The 19,806-nt window shown below is 34.7% G+C and overlaps 3 protein-coding genes across 3 annotated transcripts; 1 reads left to right on the forward strand and 2 right to left on the reverse strand.

The window, feature by feature from the left end:
• Positions 1-3,067: 3,067 nt before the first annotated feature.
• LOC123896127 lies at positions 3,068-3,913 on the reverse strand. Its single transcript, XM_045946560.1, has 2 exons — positions 3,478-3,913; positions 3,068-3,432 (listed from the first exon to the last, which is right to left on the reverse strand). Exons 1-2 carry the CDS (start codon positions 3,911-3,913, stop codon positions 3,068-3,070), a joined length of 801 nt encoding a protein of 266 aa, XP_045802516.1.
• A 6,152-nt stretch (positions 3,914-10,065) lies between these two features.
• On the forward strand, positions 10,066-12,535 carry LOC123904896 (annexin Gh1-like). Its single transcript, XM_045954504.1, has 5 exons — positions 10,066-10,243; positions 10,750-10,895; positions 11,259-11,477; positions 11,653-11,865; positions 11,959-12,535. Exons 1-5 carry the CDS (start codon positions 10,168-10,170, stop codon positions 12,253-12,255), a joined length of 951 nt encoding a protein of 316 aa, XP_045810460.1. The 5' UTR covers positions 10,066-10,167; the 3' UTR covers positions 12,256-12,535.
• A 2,412-nt stretch (positions 12,536-14,947) lies between these two features.
• Positions 14,948-17,929, reverse strand: LOC123904902 (RNA-binding protein CP33, chloroplastic-like). The gene is made up of 4 exons (XM_045954509.1): positions 17,475-17,929; positions 16,673-16,774; positions 15,418-15,714; positions 14,948-15,326 (listed from the first exon to the last, which is right to left on the reverse strand). Exons 1-4 carry the CDS (start codon positions 17,889-17,891, stop codon positions 15,195-15,197), a joined length of 948 nt encoding a protein of 315 aa, XP_045810465.1. The 5' UTR covers positions 17,892-17,929; the 3' UTR covers positions 14,948-15,194.
• Positions 17,930-19,806: the final 1,877 nt, after the last annotated feature.

A 19,806-nucleotide genomic window follows, 5' to 3' on the forward strand; every position in this document is an offset into this window, starting at 1 on the left:
GGGAGTATATATTAACTGTTAGAACTAAGAACAATGAATGGATGAATGTAATTGAACAAATTGAGAGAGAGAGAGAGAGAGAGAATGAGAGAAAGGGGATAATTTTATTAATGATCAATGGAAATGAGTCTTTACAATGGTGTAGTATGATTTTTATACTCAAAACCAATGAGTTAGCATTAACCAACTATGATTACTTATTAACATAGCATTTAACTCAACTAACTAACCTACACACTAACCAATTCTGTTTTGCTTGTAAAGCAAGTAACAGCTTTTGCATCAACCAAACTAACTCAATTTTACCTAACTTTGAATTATTCTCAACACACCCCTTTAATTCAAAATCTCAAGGCTTTGAACATTCATCATTCTTCTTAAATCCTTGAATCTATCAATCTTCAATCGCTTAGTGAGCACATCTGCCATTTGATTTTCTGTGTTGCAGTAAGTCATTTTGATATTCTCATTTGTAACTTGATCTCTCAAAAAATGAAACTTTGTTTCTATATGTTTGCTTCTTCCATGAGCTACAGGGTTTTTCGCCAGATTAATGGCTGATTTGTTGTCAACCATTCGCTCTACTTCTTGTTCAATATCAATCTTCATTTACTGCAGTAATGCTAGCAACCAGATTCCTTGACAAGCAGCATTGCAGACAAAAATGTATTCTGCTTCACATGTGGATAAGGCAACTACACTTTGCTTTTTTGAACTCCATGAGATTGGACAATTGAATAATATGAAGATGTATCCCATTGTGCTTCTTCTTTCAACTCTATCACCTGATCAGTCAGAGTCACAATAGCCAACAAACTTCTTTTGATTCTCATTTGTTTTGGAGTACAAAACACCATAGATAATTGTGCCCTGTAGCTATCTCGGGATTCTCTTCACTGTTTGCATATATGATAGTTTAGGTGATTGCATAAAATCTGCTAACAATCCCTACACTATGACATATATCTGGCCTTGAATTGCAAGCATATCTAAGGCTTCCTACCATCTGCTTATAGTGAGTACTATTCACAGATTTGCCTTCATCATCAGCATTCAAATTTGAAGTAGAGTGTTAGCTGAATTACAATCCATCATGTTGAATCTCTTTAGTATATCTCAAGCATACTTCCTCTGATGTATCAGCATACCACCACTTGTCTTAATGAATTTCAGCCCAAGATAATATTTCAAACCTCCTAAATTGGTCATGTCAAACTCTGAGCTAAACAAACTTGTCAGCTTATCAACTTCATCTTTACTACTGCCAGTTATCAGTAAGTCATCAACATATAGACACACTATACAAAGTCTATTCTGTGATGTACCTTTGACATAGATTCCATGTTCAACAGTGCACTTTGAGTATCCATTTTTGCTAAGAAACTCATCTATTCTCATGTTCCAAGCTCTTGGTGCTTGTTTTAGGCCAATAAGTGCTTTGTTCAGTTTCAACACATGATCTTCCTTTCCTTTAACTATGAAACCCTGAGGTTGTTCAATATATACTTCCTCCTCTAGTGTGCCATTGAGAAATGCAGACTTGACATCCAATTGAACAAATTCCCAGCCAAAGTGATTTGCAATAGCAACAACTAGTCTCACAGTTTCAATCTTTGCCACAGGTGCAAAGATTTCAGTAAAATCAATACCATGCTTCTGTAAAAATCCTTTGGCAACCAATCGTGCTTTGTACTTTGCTATAGTGCCATCAGGTAGGTATTTCAATTTGTATATCCATTTGACTGCTATAGGCCTCTTGTTTGTAGGCAGATGGACCAAGTTCCATGTGTTGTTCTTTTCAATTGAGGTTATTTCTTCCTCCATTGCTCCTCTCCATTCTTCATATTTTGCTGCTTGTTGATATGTCAAGGGCTCAGTGTCTACCTATAATGCAAAATGCACTATATCACCATCTGGTGTGATCATGTCATCTGAAATTGTTTCATACCCTTGCAAATTTCTGTTTGGAATACCTCATCTTTCTGATCTTCTTAGTACAACTGGCTCATTTGCAGTTGTTGGAGGTGTTAGCATAGTGTCTTCTTCAGTTTCTTCTTCATCAAGTAACTGAAATGGAACATACCTTTTAACTTGTGATGTATTGCCATTCCAATCCCATATCTTATCTTCTTCAAAAGTGACATTTCTACTACTAGTTACTTTCTTTGTGATTGGATTGTAGAGTTTATAGGCACCTGCAGTGTGATATCCTATCATGATCATCATTTCACTTTTGTCATCAAGTTTTTCCCTCTTTTGAGCTGATATGTGTATGTGACAAAGACATCCAAATACCCTAAGATGCTTCACTGATGGTGTGTGTCCTGACCAAATAGCTTCTGGTACCTTATTCATTTGCTTTGTTGGACATCTATTCAAAACATAACAAGTTGTTCCTCCTTTCTGCCATTCCATTGTGTTGAGGTGTGTAAGGTGCTGTGACTTCATGCTTAATGCCATTTACTTCACAAAATGTACTGAGTGCATGTGATGTGTATTCACCTCCATCATCACTCCTTAGCACCTTAATCTTCTTACCCGACTGATTCTCAACTTCTAACTTGAATGACTTAAAGTTTTGAAGCACTTCATCTTTGCTCTTCATTAACTGAATCCACATCATTCTACTGAATTCATCAATGAATGACACAAAATACTTGATTCCTCCTAAGGACATTGTCTCAAATAGTCCACACACATCAGTGTATACAACATCAAGTATCTGTTTAGCTCTCATAGCTATCTCCTTAACAAATGACTTTCTAGATTGTTTTCCTAACAAGCAATGTTGACATATATCTTTTGGAATCTTAATTGCAGGTAATCTAGTCACTGATTCATTATTTTCCAAATAACTCAAGCTTTTAAAATTCAAGTGACCATACCTCATATGCCATAACCATGCTTCATCTGTAATCTTTATGCCAGCCAGACATTGATTTGCAGAGATTTGAACTTAAAATGTTCTATTATGAGATAATGGAGCTCTCAAAATAGTGTTCTTTTGAGAATCAAATACCTCCATAGTATTGTTCTCCATATGCATAATGAACCCTTTCTCCAGCAATTAACCCATGCTTAGTAAGTTGGTCTTCATTGCTGCCACATAAAGAACACCTGTTAGGAGTGCTTGATTCCCTTTCTTGCCTTTGATTAACACATCTCCTACACCTTTTGCTGGTATAGTTTTATTGTCTGCAAATCTGATCTTTGTTTTTGATGAATCATTGAAATTCACCAGCCATTCTCTGTGACTAGTCATGTGGTTGCTACAGTCTATGTCAAGATACCACCCATCATCGTGATTTTCTTCATCAGTGTTTGTTGCCATTAGCAACTTGGGCTCAATTTCTGATTCACTGTCTTCTTGCACCATGTGAGCATCAAAATCTTGCTTGTTGAAGTATCTTGGTACCTTTTTGCCTTTGCAATCTTTTGCAAAATGACCAAACTACTGGCAGTTATAGCACTATATACTCTTCAAATTGAACTTCCCTTTCTTATCTTGATTTGATGCAGTGCCTTGGGATGAAGATTCAGCTTGATCATTGTTTTTCTTTGAGTTATCTTGTGAATTATTATACTTCTTGGACTTATCTTTCCCCTTCCATTTGCCATTGCCTTTCTTTACTGCATGTGCTTGCAATGCTTGATCAGTGGCCCTATCTTTTTCTCTTTCCATGATTCTTTGTTCATGAGATTCCAATGTACATTGTAATTCATCCAATGTCAATGTTGACAAATCTTTGGTTTCCATAATTGCAACAGTGATATAATCAAACTTAGGAGATAAAGTTCTCATAACCTTACCAACAATGGTTTGATTGTCACAAGTATCACCACAACTCCTCATTTGATTTGTGATGTTTGTGATCTTGTTGAAGTAATCTGCAATGCTTTCATTGTTTTCCATCTACAGCAGTTCAAATTTCCTCTTCCATGTTTGTAATTGAACCTGCTTCAGCTTCTCATTCCCTAAGTATGCCTTATCAAGAATGTCCCAACATTCCTTAGCTAATGTTGCATTCTCAATCTTCTGAAAATTCACCAAATCAACACATTGATGAATGAAGAACATTGCTTTGAAATCTTTCTTCTTCAATGCACGATGTGCATTCCACTGAGCATCTGTTGCATCTGCTGCTAATTTAGTGATAGTAGTTTCAACCACATCTTGCACTTCTTGGAACCGAAATATCACTTTCATTTTCTTGTTCCATCGATCCCAATTATTTGCATCAAGAATTGGCAATTTCCCACCAAAACTGTTGCTGAATGTTTCTAGTTGGCTTGTCATCTTCTTCATGAGTTACTTGATCAAGTTGCAGTGAATCTTGATCAATTCTTTAATGCCACGAACCTTGAGGCTCTAGATACCAGTTTGTTAGAACTAAGAACAATGAATGGATGAATGTAATTGAACAAATTGAGAGAGAGAATGAGAGAAAGGAGGTAATTTTATTAATGATCAATGGAAATGAGTCTTTACAATGGTGTAGTATGGTTTTTATTAGAGCTGTCAAAGGGGCCGGCCTGGCCCGGCCTGCAGGGGCCCGGTCAAATAAAGGGGCCGGCCCAGCCCGGCCCGTTAACTTCATGGCCCGACCCGCTTAGCCCGGTCCGATAAGCAAAAGCCTGCATGGCCCGATGGACCGGCCCACTAATTTTCATAGTATTTTTTTAAAAAAAAAAAACATATTCTACTAAATTTATGTTATATTTCTCAACTAAATCTTGAAGGTAATTCGTATCCCTATATTTTCTCACATAATCTCTCAAACAACAATATCTTCCTCTTTATCCTCATCAAACAAACAAATCTCTAACAAATAATCTCATTCTAATCCAATAAGTTTTTTGTCATATTATTATTATTACTACAAAAAAAATTCCAAGTTTTATATCTTTCATTCATCCATTGTAATTTAAGTAAAAACAAAAATATAGAAAAAATATAAAATAAATACAATAAAAAGATGATAGACTTAAAATAACCATATTACAAGTTTTATATCCTTCATTGTAATTGCACAAAAAATTTAAAAAAATATAAAAAGATGATTTGCTTAAAAATAGGAATAAAACAGATTATAGATAGGAACAAAACACAAATAATAACAATAAAATAACAAAAATAATTTTTAAAAAATTATATATGAATTTATGTATAAAAATAGGACCAAAATATAACAATAAAAATATTATAAATTTTTTTTAATTCTTTAAGGGGCCGGCCCAAAAGCCTGTGGGCCGGCCCATGACAGCCCATGGAAAAGCCTGACCCGATAAGGTCCGGCCCCCTTTTTATGAAGCCCGGCCCGTGTAAAAGGATAGGGCTAATGGGCCGGCCCGATAGCCCGGCCCTTTTTGACAGCTCTAGTTTTTATACACAAAACCAATGAGTTAGCATTAACCAACTATGGTTACTTATTAACATAGCAGTTAACTCAACTAACTAACCTACACACTAACCAATTATGTTTTGCTTGTAAAGCAAGTAACAACTTTTGCAACAACCAAACTAACTAAATTTTAACTAACTTTGAATTATTCTCAACATTAACCAATCAATAATTCAATAATTATGATGAAAATAATAGAGAGAAAGAGAGTAAGCATTTTGATGAAGAAGAGGATGATGAAGAAGCTGAATCTGATGAGGGAATTAACGAAGAGAGCTTCCAAACAGGCCATAAAACCACCACTATGAAAGAAACCAAAATAAATCCCAACCCAGAAATCTCTACCACCCCAAAAGTCACCAGAAAAAAAAGCTTCCCTAGAAAAACAACCATCACAAGAATTTGATGCGCCGCATTTGATGTGCCGGCACCAAGAACAACAAAATTCACCTGCATCAGCTGAGGACATACTCAAAATAACAGTGCAGCTGCACTATGTGCTTACAAGGCCAACACTAGAAGCACCTCAATTCCAAACGAGACAAATACACCTCAAGCTGACATTAGCTTGTCATAGACTACATAGGCCACATGCAAACTTGTATTAGAGAAGGCCAACAACGAATGAAAAAATAGGTGTGGCTTCTTCTTGCTTATTAGAAAACCCTCCCCAGCAAGAAACAGATGCACCGACGTCAAGTGCAGCTGCATCCCAAAAACAACCATTCCCAAATTGCTATGAAACAAACTGCCGTAAAAAATTCTGGAAAAGCTGCACAACGTGCAGAAGCATCATCAAGGCATATGTTTCAACTTTCGAAGAAACTGAAGAAGAAACTTCTCGCTTTTGGACCATGAACATACAACTTAGCAAGAAAAGCCCAGCATTTTTGTCAAAAATGGAGAATCTGAATTGACAACTGTTCGTGCAACCCAGGGGATTCTATATTGAGCAAGTAGTCAGGGAGTTCTACGCTGGTATTCAAGATGCACAAGGAGGTAAAGTTGTTCCACACTTTATAGTTAGAAATAGGAAAGTTTTCTTTGATCCTGAGAGGATTAATAGTCAGTACAAGCTAGTATGTGAGAGTGATGAATATGAAAAAGAAGTTGATAGTTTTGGAAAAACAGTATTCATCCCCAATTCATAAGAAAATAATGACTTGCTTGGGGAAGAATTTTGGATATCTATTCTATCCATGTTTCATTACTGAGATGTGTAGAAAACAAGGTGCTCAATTTTATGAAACTGAGATGCTTCAAAAAAAATTTCCCCCCGGTGCTTTATCTGCAACTTTCAAAGAGAAAAGAGTCATAGTGAAACCAGAGCTCATGCAACTAGTGACTTGCATTGATGGTTGTTTTGGGATGTAGCTGCACTTGACGCCGGTGCATCTGTTTTTCTAGGGAGGGTTCTTTTTCTGGTGACTTTTGGGGTGGTGGGGATTTTTGGGTTGGGATTTGTGAAAACTTATCCCTGTTCTGGAATTAAGTATCTACTCTTCAATTTAAACTCAATGTGTGAAAACTTATGCCAAAGATGCTCGCAATTCTATTTTTCACTTTCTTCGATACCTTTTTCCCAAAACTATCAACTTCTTTTTCATATTCATCACTCTCACATACTAGCTTGTACCGACTATTAATCCTCTCGGGATCAAAGAAAACTTTCCTATTTCTAACTATAGAGTGAGGAACAATTTACCTCCTTGTGCATCTTGAATACCAGCATAGAACTCCCTGACTACTGGCTCAATATAAAATCCTTGGGTTCACGAACAGTTGCCAAAAATGCTTGGCTTGCCTTTGCTAAGTTGTATCCACACTCTAATAGCATGTTCATGGTCCAAAAGTGAGAAGTTTCTTTTTCAGTTTCTTCAAAAGTTGAAACATCTTGTCTTGATGATGCTTCTGCACGTTGTGCAGCTTTTCCAGAATTTTTGACAACGGATTGTTTCATACCCATCTGGAATTTGAAATTTTGAGAGAAATTAAGGTTTGAATTTGCAAGTGATTTGGATCCTCAGCTGCAGCCCCTCTGCTGCTGTGGCTGCTGCATCATCCTGGCCCTTTATTTCATCACGCAGGCTAGTTCCATATTTATACATATAAATCCCGCTACATGTAATAATTATTTGGTTCCTTCATTACAATGCGTGTGTCACCAATCTCAAGGGGGCTTTGACATTTTTTAGGGGGTATTGGTTTTGTATTGCTTTGGCTTTTTGGCACTGATTGTTGATATGTATGCAAAAATAGCTTGTTTGATGATAGTAACAGGTTGAACATAAATCTGTAGAATGCATAGTTTAGGATGACTTATGCCTTGTCAAATAAAGTCTCTTTTGCTTTTGCAAAAAAAAAAAAAACTATGTGTATTATAAGTGGCTGCACTTTATGTTATTATGCATGGCTTCCTCGTTATTTTTATGCTGCTAGTTGAAACTGCAACATACATTAATACCAAAATCTAAATATTTACCCTATTTTGATCCATACTTCATAACAGCTTAAAATTATAACTTTACATAACTTTCATTGCACTTTAAATGAATTCTACCTTATACGTTAAAAGTAATTAATTGTTTGTGCCTGGATCATGGGATCTAAGACAAAACTGAAATAACTTGTTCTATAAAAGTATTAAAAGAATAGATGTTTTTTCTCACTTTGGAAATCGTCCTCAATCCTTCAATTTCATTTTCCTTTTCGTATCTTCACTTGTAAGTTTCTTAGTTTTCAGAAGTGGTTGAAACTAATTTGATGATTACACTCAATTGAAAAAGCTTTGTCCAATAAGAAGATGCCATGTAGATTTTATAAAATGACCTTAATCAAAAGGTCATTCGTTGTTGGCCTTCTCTATGACTAGCTATGATGTCAGCTTGAGTTGTATTTGTCTCATTTGGAATTGAGGTGCTTCACTGCTTCTAGTGTCGGCCTTGTAAGCACACACCTGCAGGATGGTGCAATTGCGGTAGCAGCACCGTTATTTTGAGTCTGTCCTCAGCTGATGCATGTGCATTTTGTTGTTCTTGGTGCAGGCACGTCGAGTGCTGGTGCATTGAATACAATTTTTCTTGCTGATTTACCTGATGCCGGAGCATGAACTGCACATGCACTGAACAAACACATCAAACATACCAATATAGAGACAAAGTGTTAAGTCCTAGACAAAAAATACATACTTTAACCTTACTTGTTAACTCACTTTGCATTTGGTTTCAAGCAATTATCTAAGCATAGTTTTATAGATAACTCTATATAAAATAGAGTTATCACACCCCCAAACTTAAATTGTTGCTTGTCCTCATGCAATAACAAAAAAAAAAAAACATTAACAAGATTCTCATAATTAAGAAGAACAGATCAGCTAACGTCTTCTTCAAATAGGATTTTTCAAAATATGATGCATTTTGTTTGTCGTTGTGCCTTTGAAATCTCAAAACATCCAAAGTTATTGAAACTCTTTTGTGTGAGTGTGTGCCCCACTGAAGGATTAAGTGCAGCTGTTTGTGCAGGGGCATCCTATGTTTTTTCAGTGCAAGTGCAGGGAGGGGCATCCTATGTTTTTTCAGTGCAAGTGCAGGGAGGGGCATCCATTAGAATACAAGTCATGAGCTAAAAATCTTTTGGTTGAGGTGTTCTAACTTCTAACCATATAATGAGTTTTTAAGTAAGTAATGTGTTTTTAAGTGATTGCATGCATTTTGATTCTTGTGTTATACTACATCCATCTTGTTTTAAGGTTGATCGCACCAGCCACTTGCACCGGTAAGTTTCCATTATTTTGAAAAAAATTCAAATTAATCATCCAAATAAGGAAATCTAGACAAAAGAGTTTGAATTTCCTCAAAACATTACTTTACCTCGAAATAGTCAAAACATCGTCAATCCAAATACACCGTTAAAGTTCACGTATTGAATTAATTGAGTGTTGCATACGTAAACTCATTTTATGGGACTTGGATTTGCTGCTGTCAAACAATGACGCAGTTTCACACGATAATCAATCATGATCGTTGATTTGAGATCCGACAGTTCAGATTTAAAATACAGATTTATAAAGCAAAATAATCTCAGTCATCGATCAGAGATCAGACGGCCCGGAGCAGTTACAACACCCTGCTGTAACAGTAGGAAACCTGTTTCCCAATTTATGTTGTTTCAGTGAACTCAATTTAGATATGTTTGCTATCAAATCAATAAAAAATTAATGCAAAATGAGAGAAAGAAAGAAAATGTAGAAAAAAAAGAGGAAGTAAGAGGAAGAGGATGAAGAAAGAGCAACACAGAGAGAGAAATTAGCCGACACTTTTCTTGGCACCATATGTTCCTTTTAATCCTTACATAGAAAACTGTTTGCTAAAAGTGAAAGTAAGAAAAACCATTAGGTTTAATCTAATGATGAGTGATTTGGATAATATCCTATAGATCATGACTTCGATCCTCAACTCATTGTAAACAAAAAAAAAATTGAAAGTAAGGACCAGACAAAACATAACATAAGAGGATAATGCAGGACAAGACAAAATTTTTATTTTAATTTTTACACAAAGCTTCCTTTATTTAATTTAATGGCCGGGAAATCAGGATAACATAAAATAAAATTGTGACGTGGCGACTCAACAAAATGAGTATATGCATTATTGCATTGCATAAAACGTGGCATGTGAATGATTATTAGCTGTGCTGTCCGATTTGGTTTTCACATCATAAAACAGAGCAAAGAGAGTGAGTGAGAATAACAACAATAATAATAACAATGTCGACTCTGACTGTCCCTCATCCTCTTCCACCCGTCTCCGATGACTGTGAACAGCTCCGCAAAGCCTTTTCAGGTTATTCATCACAATAATACATCCTCTTCTAACAAATAATCTTAACCATTTTATCTGCTATCATATTTTTCTTTTACTTCATTTCTAAGTCATTTCGTGTTTCGATCTGTGTGTGTGTATGTTTGCAACCATTCGGATCCATTCATTGGATTCTCTATCATGCTGCATCATAGTAAATAATCTTAATCATTAAATTCACATGCACGATTCAGATTACACATTCCACAATCAATTTTGAATAGTCTCTATGATCCATATAGATCACACCAAAAAGAGATCTATATAGATCACCGATTCAGATTACATGTGGGATTTGAAAACCTATTTGTGAATAACTGTCCTATGCGATTGTTGTCAATACAATGTTTCCTTGTTAATTTTGAAAATCGTCATGTTGATGTACTGTTTTTCATGTTTTTGTTTGAGGATGAGTGTGATGTTTTGTTCAATAACATGTTTTTTTGGTTCGATGTGATTTGACTTTCAATTTTGATTTTTGATTGTAGGTTGGGGAACTAATGAAGGACTGATTATATCGATCTTGGGTCATCGGAATGCTGATCAAAGGAAGGTTATCAGAGAAACGTATTCTCAGACTTATGGAGAAGATCTCCTTAAGGCCTTGGAAAAAGAGCTTACCAGTGATTTTGAGGTCAGTCAATGGATAGAGTTTTTCTTCTTGTATAGTATATTTTTTTCTACGTTAAGGGAGATGAGATAATTCAATGGTTAGATCCTAATTCTCGGCAGTGGCAAAACCCTGTTGTCACTGTTGGATAAAGATCAAATGACTTGTATCTTGATTTCATCAAATTGAAGTTAAAATACAATTCGAAATATGAGTTATCTGATCTTGATTGAATGGCTGAGATATGTTACTTATGGAGTTGCCATTGCAAGAAAAACCAAATCTCTAATGAAAACTTACAATAAAACTGTCCTATAACAGGAATAATATGTGTATCTTTTTTGGTTGTATGAAATTGATATTCACTTCAATTTTTCTCCTCATCAGAGACTGGTTCATCTTTGGACACTTGAATCCGCTGAACGTGATGCTTTTTTGGCAAACGAAGCAACTAAAAAATGGACATCAAGCAATCAGGTTCTGGTGGAAATAGCTTCTACTAGATCTTCTGATCAATTGTTTTCTGCAAAGAAGGCATATCATGCTCTTTATAAGAAGTCTCTCGAGGAAGATGTTGCTCATCACACAACCGGAGACTTCCGTAAGGTACTAATTTCTTAGAATAATAAGGTGAAACAAACATTCATGACTATTGTTGCATATATCAAATCTTGAACTAGTATTTTATTTTGTATTTAGTTAATGAATAAATTGAGTTAATATGTGTGTTTAAAATTTGTCATTCAAAAAGTCAAAATTACCTTTTCTTTTGTTTGTCTAGCTCCTATTACTTCTGGTTAGTTCTTACCGATATGAGGGAGATGAAGTGAACTTGACTCTAGCAAAAGCTGAGGCAAAAATACTGCACGAGAAGATTTCAAACAAGGCTTACAATGACGACGATCTCATCAGGATTTTAGCCACAAGGAGCAAAGCACAAATTAACGCTACTCTCAATCACTACAAGGATGCATTCGGACAAGATATAAACAAGGTTAGCAGACTAGCAGTTCTCCCACTTTTTATGTTTAAGGAAACAGATTAGTGATTAAAGTAACTGTATTAACTGGTGAGTTAAATATTGTAGGACCTGAAAGCTGATCCAAAAGATGAGTTCCTGGCTTTACTAAGATCGACTGTCAAGTGCTTGATTCGTCCCGAGAAGTACTTTGCGAAAATAATCCGTTTGGCTATCAACAAGAGAGGAACTGATGAAGGAGCTCTTACAAGAGTGGTGGCAACAAGAGCTGAGATTGATTTGAAAATAATAGCCGATGAGTATCAAAGGAGGAACAGTGTCCCTCTTGATCAAGCCATTGTCAAGGACACCACTGGTGACTATGAGAAAATGCTTTTAGCGATTTTAGGACATGATGATGCTTGAGATATATGTTTGTGTGTGTGTTTTCTATTTGAAAGAGCATAGTTGTCTGTGTTTTCAGCATAGGTACTATGTGCTTTCATAACCTGTGTTTTCAGCATGTTGTCTTTCCTATGTGTTATTGTGATTGTGGAAGAGCATTTAGAATTGATCCAGGCATAATTTGAATTAGTCCTGCAATAATGTATGTCTGATTTGCTTTTGTAAATCACAATAGTGACCCTATGGTTTCTTTTTCTAAATTAAATATATAGACAATAAATGGTTTTGTTGGCGTGTGCAATTGTTTCCTAACTATATATGCAGAGATATTCTTTATCTACTCATAATTATTAATTCTTTGAAAAATTAAAAACTTAAAATGATTATGGTAACATAACTATTAATAATTATTTGTCCTTGTGTTGTGAGGATAGTTGATCAGTTGGTAGCTATTAACTAGAGATACAAAAATGAGTAACCAATAGAAATATCATTTGCATAAACATGATATAAGATATGGAAAAATCATGATACAAAGACCCTCGATTAGAGGTGATTAATGGAACGCTCTGCTTAAGCACATTGGAATTTCTCGAACCCCCTAGACGTACAATTGACAAATTATGCCTAGTCATAGCCTACGGTCCAAACATACATCAACTTTTCATTTCGGCCATTCGCCTTTTTGCCCTAAGATAAAATCTTACTCATGTTGACTACGATGCACATTGTTAGAAATCATAATCAACAAAAGTCATGATCAAGGGACCATGCTATAGATTACTCTCAATGACTCTAAGATAGAGGTGAACTACTCACATTTGGCCATGAGCAGCTACAACTCGAAGCAAAATAAAGAAACTATGCTAGAACACAACACTAAACTGCTCATGCATAGTTTCTCTTCATAAAGGAAAGGTTTCAACCATCATAATTGGAGTCTTCATCAATAAGGCACCTTAAAATGCATCAAATGCACTAGTTTCATCATTATGCAAACTTTAAGTCTTATAATTGTAAAACAACTAAAACAAGTAAATAGGCATAATAAACTTATTAAAAAACATAATTAATTTAAGCAAAATACTACTAAATAATAGATATATTTTAGTGTTATCAAACTCCCTCATGCTTGAACTATTTCTTTTCCCCCAAGAAATTAAGATAAAATAGAAAGAATTAGGATAAGTTAAAATTACTTAGGCTACACTTCACGGATTATAAGCAAGAATGAGAATTTAGGCACTAGAAGTTCTCATGTACATTCCAAGTTAGAGGGCTTAACATTTCTTTATTTCTCACCTCCGACAACCACTTCACGGACTTTTTAATTCCCATTAACATTCACTCTTTGTTGAGCTTTTCATAAGCTTAACCATAAACCAAGTTTTATTACCCATCTTATGATGCCAAGCAACCCCCCCTCCACTTTTGTTTTACTAGACTTATGAGTTAGATCACATGAACAAGCTTATATTGATAGAATCACACATTTATTTCTCATAAGGTTCAACCATCGTGTGAGATTTCTCTTAATTTAAGTGTTGGCTTTTACCGACTCATTTACATACATATATTTCACATAGTGCACAATTTTTGTTCAAGGATAATCACAACACAAAGTCCATTTGAGACTTAGAGAGGAAAAAGTGTTGTTAAGCTCAATGCATGTTTCATAAGTGGTGGAGAATATGGGTGTTTGGATATGGACGGTGAGGGCGGCGCTTAAGATTTGTAGAGAGAGAGATCAGAGATAACTTTTTGGAGATATCTGAATAATCAATTTCACAGTTTTTGTGAAATTATTAATACTCCCTTGCTTCCATCACTCAATGAGGACAAGCTGATATGGAAACATTAGAAGAGTGGCGTGTACTCGGTTCGAACAGGTTACAACATGGTCATGCAATCTATGGTTGGAGTGGAAAAATACCATATGGATGGAGAATGGGGTGGTCTATGGAGTGCTAAGTGTTGGACCGTTCAATGGGAGTCTCACTGGATTGGATCGACACATTCAGTATTGAGCAACCACACAAGTGACTTTGACACCACACTTTCACCCAAAACCTTAGGGCACTGGGTTTATGGGTCGTTTTCAGTCGGGTGATGATGATGATTTGGGGTATATGGCAGGGTAGAAATGACAGAAATTGGAACAGCAACCAGCAAAATAAGTTCTAAATGTATTTGTAATCAAAATAACATTCCATCAAGTTCTAAATGTACTAAAACAGGAAGGAGAAGGAACACAGAACACATGAACAAATTAGGAAGGAGAAAACAAAACAGGGAATAGAGAAGAATGGTGAACTCAAAGAGAAGAAGAAAGAACACTCAAAGACGAAGGAACAAAGAAGCGATGGGAAACTCAAAGAGAAGTAAGAAAAAAAAGCGGCCAAAAATTTGTCTAAACACGTGGGTTAAGAGATATTAGGTCAACCAAAAGGATGCAAAAATAGCAAAATACCCTCAACAAATTAAAACAATTTAAAAAATTAAGGTTTTCTGAAAATTTCCCCCCAAAAACACGATAGCGGGCACATAGCTGGCATGAAAATGCTATCGTGCCGCTACTCAACCACTTTTCGCGACCGCTATGACCGCTTCTCTAAATAGCACTTCGCAGCCCCATGTCGTAGTAGTGCGTGCTATTAACAACATAGGGCGACATCAATTTGGTTTTTGAAGAACTATGATGACATCAAAACTATTGAAGAAAAAAAATCGATGTGGATGCTTAATCAAAGACTAATGTACATCACATATATCTTTGAAGAGCCAAATAAATAAATATGATTACTGCATTTATTAGTTTTCAAAAGGACTATCTACATATATTTGATGCACAATCCAAATTGAATCGTCTATAGTTGGCTTTACAGTGCAGCCAACTATAGACCACTTTGGACGAAAATTGAAGCCTATTCAGGATGGGGTGGGGAGATAATATATATACCTCATTTACTTATTCCAAACAACATTTCCAAGCTATCAACATTATTTCCTTTATTTTGATCAATTGCCGGAGGAGATGAAGGCTTCTTACTATCTACAACCAAATTCAGTCGTAAAGGCCGGCCATGAACCTCCTGAAAAACACAAGATGAACAAAAGTTAGATTGAGATATCCAAAGATGAACAAAAGTTATAAAACAAATAATCAGCAAAAATTGTTCATACCACACCGTTCATATTACTCAAAGCACCCTCTACATCTTCAGAAGTTTCGAAAGAGACAAATCCAAATCCGCGAGACTTTCCACTGTTCCTTTCATAAATGACCTTGGCACTCAATAAGCCTGGCTGCTCAGCAAAGGCTTCTCTAAGATCCTGGGAAGTCATATCCCAACCAAGGTTTCCAGCATAGATTTTGTGTGGGCTGTCTACATAACCTCTATAGATTGAGCCCGTTTGTACCCTTTCACTTGCTTTGGGCACTTTTGGGAAGTTTACCTTAATAGCCCTACCTCCAACTTCCTGTTCACCATCATATCCATTACCATTAGAATTTAGAATTGAACTATGCTTATTTGTTCAGTGCAGTAAACCATAGAATTGCAATTGACAATTTGGATAAAAAAGCCAGTTGGATAAGATATTTCTTCTATAAAAAATATAGATAATGACAAGAAATTAGCTCTAACTAATTTACAACTAAGCCTTGATTAATCACCCTTTTTGGATAAACAACTTAATTAAGCACATATAGCATAGTGCTTATCATATGTGTTTTTGCAATAAAGTCAAACTGCTTTTCGATAAGCTATAAGCAATTCTCATAACCTATCATGTGGACATGTCATAAATTGTATTAATAAGCTCTCTCAAACAGTCTCACAAGTAATTATGTCAAGATTAAATAAGCCAATTCAAACATGTCCTTATCATTCTGGTCTCTATGTCCACCTCCATCTTCAACTATAACAGAATAGATTAATAGATTACCTTCATATGCGTTATTATAAGACAATACTAATTAAAACCTGATCACCAAATATTTATAAACCAAGTTCAAGTAATTGTGCAGATTGTTGTTCAGATGGCATCCAGCTCTATGTTCAGTGTTCACTATGTACAATATATTATATTAGTTGATGGTTATAAAATGAAAATGAACCCTCCTTTCAAATATGTATTCTTCAGTTTTTATCCAATGAATCATACATATTATGAAAATTAACATGTTTGGATTTGGATAAACAACTTATTTGCAGCTTATAGCACAAGCGCTTATCATCATAAACTCTTATGTATAAGCTTACAGGACCTATTTTTATACATGTTATGAGCTATTTTCATAAGCTATATTGGAGAACTTATAAAAATTGTCATAAGCTGTTTGCAAAAGTTCTCCCAAACAGTCTCACAAAACTTATGCTGGTATATAAACTCAAATAAGCCAATTCAAACAGGCCAATAAGCAATTGAGACTTACAGTGCCATCAAACATTTGAATTGCTTCTTCAGCATCCTCCGCACTCCCCATTGTAACAAATGCAAATCCTCTGCTTCTATTCGTCATGTCATCATACACAACCTGCACAACTCAAATTCAAACAAAAAAGGCAAAAAACACAATTCAAAACAAGATCACCACAACATCATAAAAAGATCTTAAATTTATCAAGAGTCAATACTCAAAGTTGGTACTTGAAATTGTAGGGTTGTATCAAAATGATCGTTGGAATTGCAAAATTAAATCAAGTCTGTCCTTATGTCCGGAACCCGGACTGTCATCAAATGAAATCTTAACATTATTCACTTAGTTTCAAATTCATATACAATATTACAATTTTTTTTTCTAGTACTAGTGGCTAGAGTCACACATTAATGTCCTTAGTAGCTACCAACCGAGTACATGACTACGCGATCGCAATATTACAATTTAATGTCATTCTAGTCCTGCAAGCAAATACCAATAGAGTGATAAATTTGATTAAAATTTTGAAATTTCAGGGACCATTTTGGAATATCCATAATTTGAGGAACTAATTTTTTTTTATCTCCTAGTCTAGGGGCTAGAAATCCCCCTTAAAAGGCGGATAAGTGGAGTGTCCGGGGTTTGGACCCCAGCTCCTGTGTATATAACACGATGTCCCTACCAACTGAGTTATGCGCCATTTGAGGAACTAAATTGATACATCTCTAGAATTTCAATAACTACTTTGGTTATTTCCTAACCAAAAAAAAAATCATAAAAATTGAAAAGGGAGAAAAAAACAAAGAAATTTCCAAACCTCCACAGACACAACAGTCCCAGCTTCTCCAAAGAGTTCAGCCAATTGGAAAGAAGACAATGAAAATGGCAAGTTTCCAACAAAGAGTCTCCTAGGTTGCTCTTCGTCTTCGTCGTCTTCTTCTTCTTCTTCTTCTTCTTCTTCTTCTTCTTCTTCATCATCATCGTCTTCAGATTCTTCTATTATTTTATGAGTGAGTAGGAAATCATGGAAGGTAATTGGAGGAAGACAATGAAGAGAGTAGAGTGAGAAAGGAAAAGGGTTGTTGAATAATTGGGGTTTTAGGTTGAGGGGTTTTGGGGAAATGGTTTTTGTGTGTGGGAAGTTGAGTGGAATGGAAGAAGAAGAAGAAGAAAAGGAAAAGTTAACGAATTTTGTGTACATGGAGAAGGAAGCAATGGTAGTACCAGCAGCCATGGATATATGCTAACTCCCAAAATTCAAACACAGTAATTAGCCATTTATATTTTCCATTTTTTTTATATATAGAAGTTTTTGGATAATTTTTTAGTTGACTTTTCACGTATGTCAATAAATAACTTTTTATGTTTTGTCATTTTTAATTAATTTTATAATAATAAAAATTAGTTTGGACATTCGTGCCAAATATGGGCAAGAAATATAATTTTATTTTGGCTTAATTAGTTAAATGGTCCCTTAAAGACATTTTAGGTTTCACAATGGTCCCTTAAAAAAAAAAAGTCCGGATTGGTCCCTTAAAGACATCTCCGTTAGTCATTTTGATCCTTTCAGTTAGTTTTTGACAAAAAGCGTTAAATGGTGGAAAAAAACACTGTTCATCTTCTTCCTCCTCTCTTCTTCATCTTCTTCCTCCATTTTTCTTCATCTTTTTCATAAACATCATAAAAAATATACTCAAATCTTCAATCAACCTTTAAACAAACCCAAAAATTCATCTTTTTCCTCAATTTTTCAACATCACCTTCTTCTTCAATTTGTCTCTTCAATTTTCTTCTAAAGCTTAAACCAAGTAAGTATTGGTTGATTTATGTTCAATATCATGTTCTGAAGCTTTTCCAATCGTTAATTTTGCGTGGGTTTGCTTGAATCATGTTTTGGTCATTTTTATGTTCTTAAGTTGTTGTTTCGATTTTCAAAATATAAGCATCCACTGTGAAATCTAAGCATAGATTCATGACCAGTGCTAAAAATCAAGCAAATTTGTGTATTCTTTTGTGATTTTTGAAGCCGATTTGAGTTTTTTTGTGAAAGCTCCATTAAAGCTTGGTGTGTTCATGGTGAGTCCATTGAAGAAGATGAAGAAATGGAGAGAAAAAATAGTTGTTGATGGTGTATTGCTAGATGTGGTAGACATACAAAATCCAATGGTTACTATTTTGACAAAAGAATCAAAGGTTAAGATTAAATGATTTATTAAGATCTATGGTGGACCACATGTAAAGTTGGTTCACCTAATATATTTGGTGTTAATAAATTAACGGAAGGGACCAATGTGGCAAACGTGATATCAATAAGGGACCAATTCAGACTTTTTTTTTCTTTAAGAGACCATTATGAAACCTAAAATTTCTTTAAGGGACCATTTAACTAATTAAGTTTTTTTTTTTTAAAAAATTAACAAACACTTATATATATCTTGTTACATGTTTATTTTATTATTGTAGAATAATATTGCTCCCTCCGATTTTATTCTCTTGTCTTTTTTAACTTTAGCATAACAATTAAGAAATCTTATTGTTTTACTTGTACTAGTATAACTTACACGTGCTATCGCCCGGGTTAATGTTCTATGAAAAATATAGATCATTTTTTTTCACACATGAAAAATATGGATTATTAAAATTTTAATATTGTGATTCTTTTAATTATTTGTAAAATTAATTTTATATTTAATGTAATAGTTTATTTAAATATGATAAAAGATCCAAATTTTGGAGATTTTAAGGAGAAATGACATAATGAAGAGTGATACTCCACTCATCGTTCCAAACTCACATGTTCATATATTTGTTCTTTTATTTTCATAAAAAAAAGGTCATTATGCAAAAACTAATCTAACGGTTAATATACTTGTTCTTAATCGTCATCTCTCTCTCCTTTAGACATTTGTTTTCTTCAGGAGTATTTTATCTCATGTCCCCGTGTGAAAAAATTTCACATTTGAGAAGCAAAATGGGCCGATTTTAATATTATTTATTTAAAAGTAATGAACAGTAGAATTGTTTGTCATAAATATATTTTTAATTGAATTTGAAGACCATAAAAATTATTATATCCAGCTGACAATTATACCTAATTAGTATATGCAGTTGGCAATCTTCCTTTCATAAAAAAAAAAAAATTAAAAACA

The sequence above is a fragment of the Trifolium pratense genome, linkage group LG1 (genome assembly GCF_020283565.1).
Source record: "Trifolium pratense cultivar HEN17-A07 linkage group LG1, ARS_RC_1.1, whole genome shotgun sequence".
Taxonomy (NCBI): Eukaryota; Viridiplantae; Streptophyta; class Magnoliopsida; order Fabales; family Fabaceae; genus Trifolium; species Trifolium pratense.

Coding starts and splice junctions, on each gene's coding strand:
- LOC123896127 (XM_045946560.1), bottom strand. CDS start 3,913: ATGGAAAACAATGAAAGCATTGCAGATTACTTCAACAAGATCACAAAC. Junction 3,433..3,477: donor AGGGAAGTTCAATTTGAAGA/GTATATAGTGCT, acceptor ATTTTGCAAAAG/ATTGCAAAGGCAAAAAGGTA.
- LOC123904896 (XM_045954504.1), top strand. CDS start 10,168: ATGTCGACTCTGACTGTCCCTCATCCTCTTCCACCCGTCTCCGATGAC. Junction 10,244..10,749: donor GCTCCGCAAAGCCTTTTCAG/GTTATTCATCAC, acceptor TTTTGATTGTAG/GTTGGGGAACTAATGAAGGA. Junction 11,866..11,958: donor TCGGACAAGATATAAACAAG/GTTAGCAGACTA, acceptor TAAATATTGTAG/GACCTGAAAGCTGATCCAAA.
- LOC123904902 (XM_045954509.1), bottom strand. CDS start 17,891: ATGGCTGCTGGTACTACCATTGCTTCCTTCTCCATGTACACAAAATTC. Junction 15,715..16,672: donor TTCAAATGTTTGATGGCACT/GTAAGTCTCAAT, acceptor GATGGTGAACAG/GAAGTTGGAGGTAGGGCTAT. Junction 15,327..15,417: donor TGAGTAATATGAACGGTGTG/GTATGAACAATT, acceptor TGTGTTTTTCAG/GAGGTTCATGGCCGGCCTTT.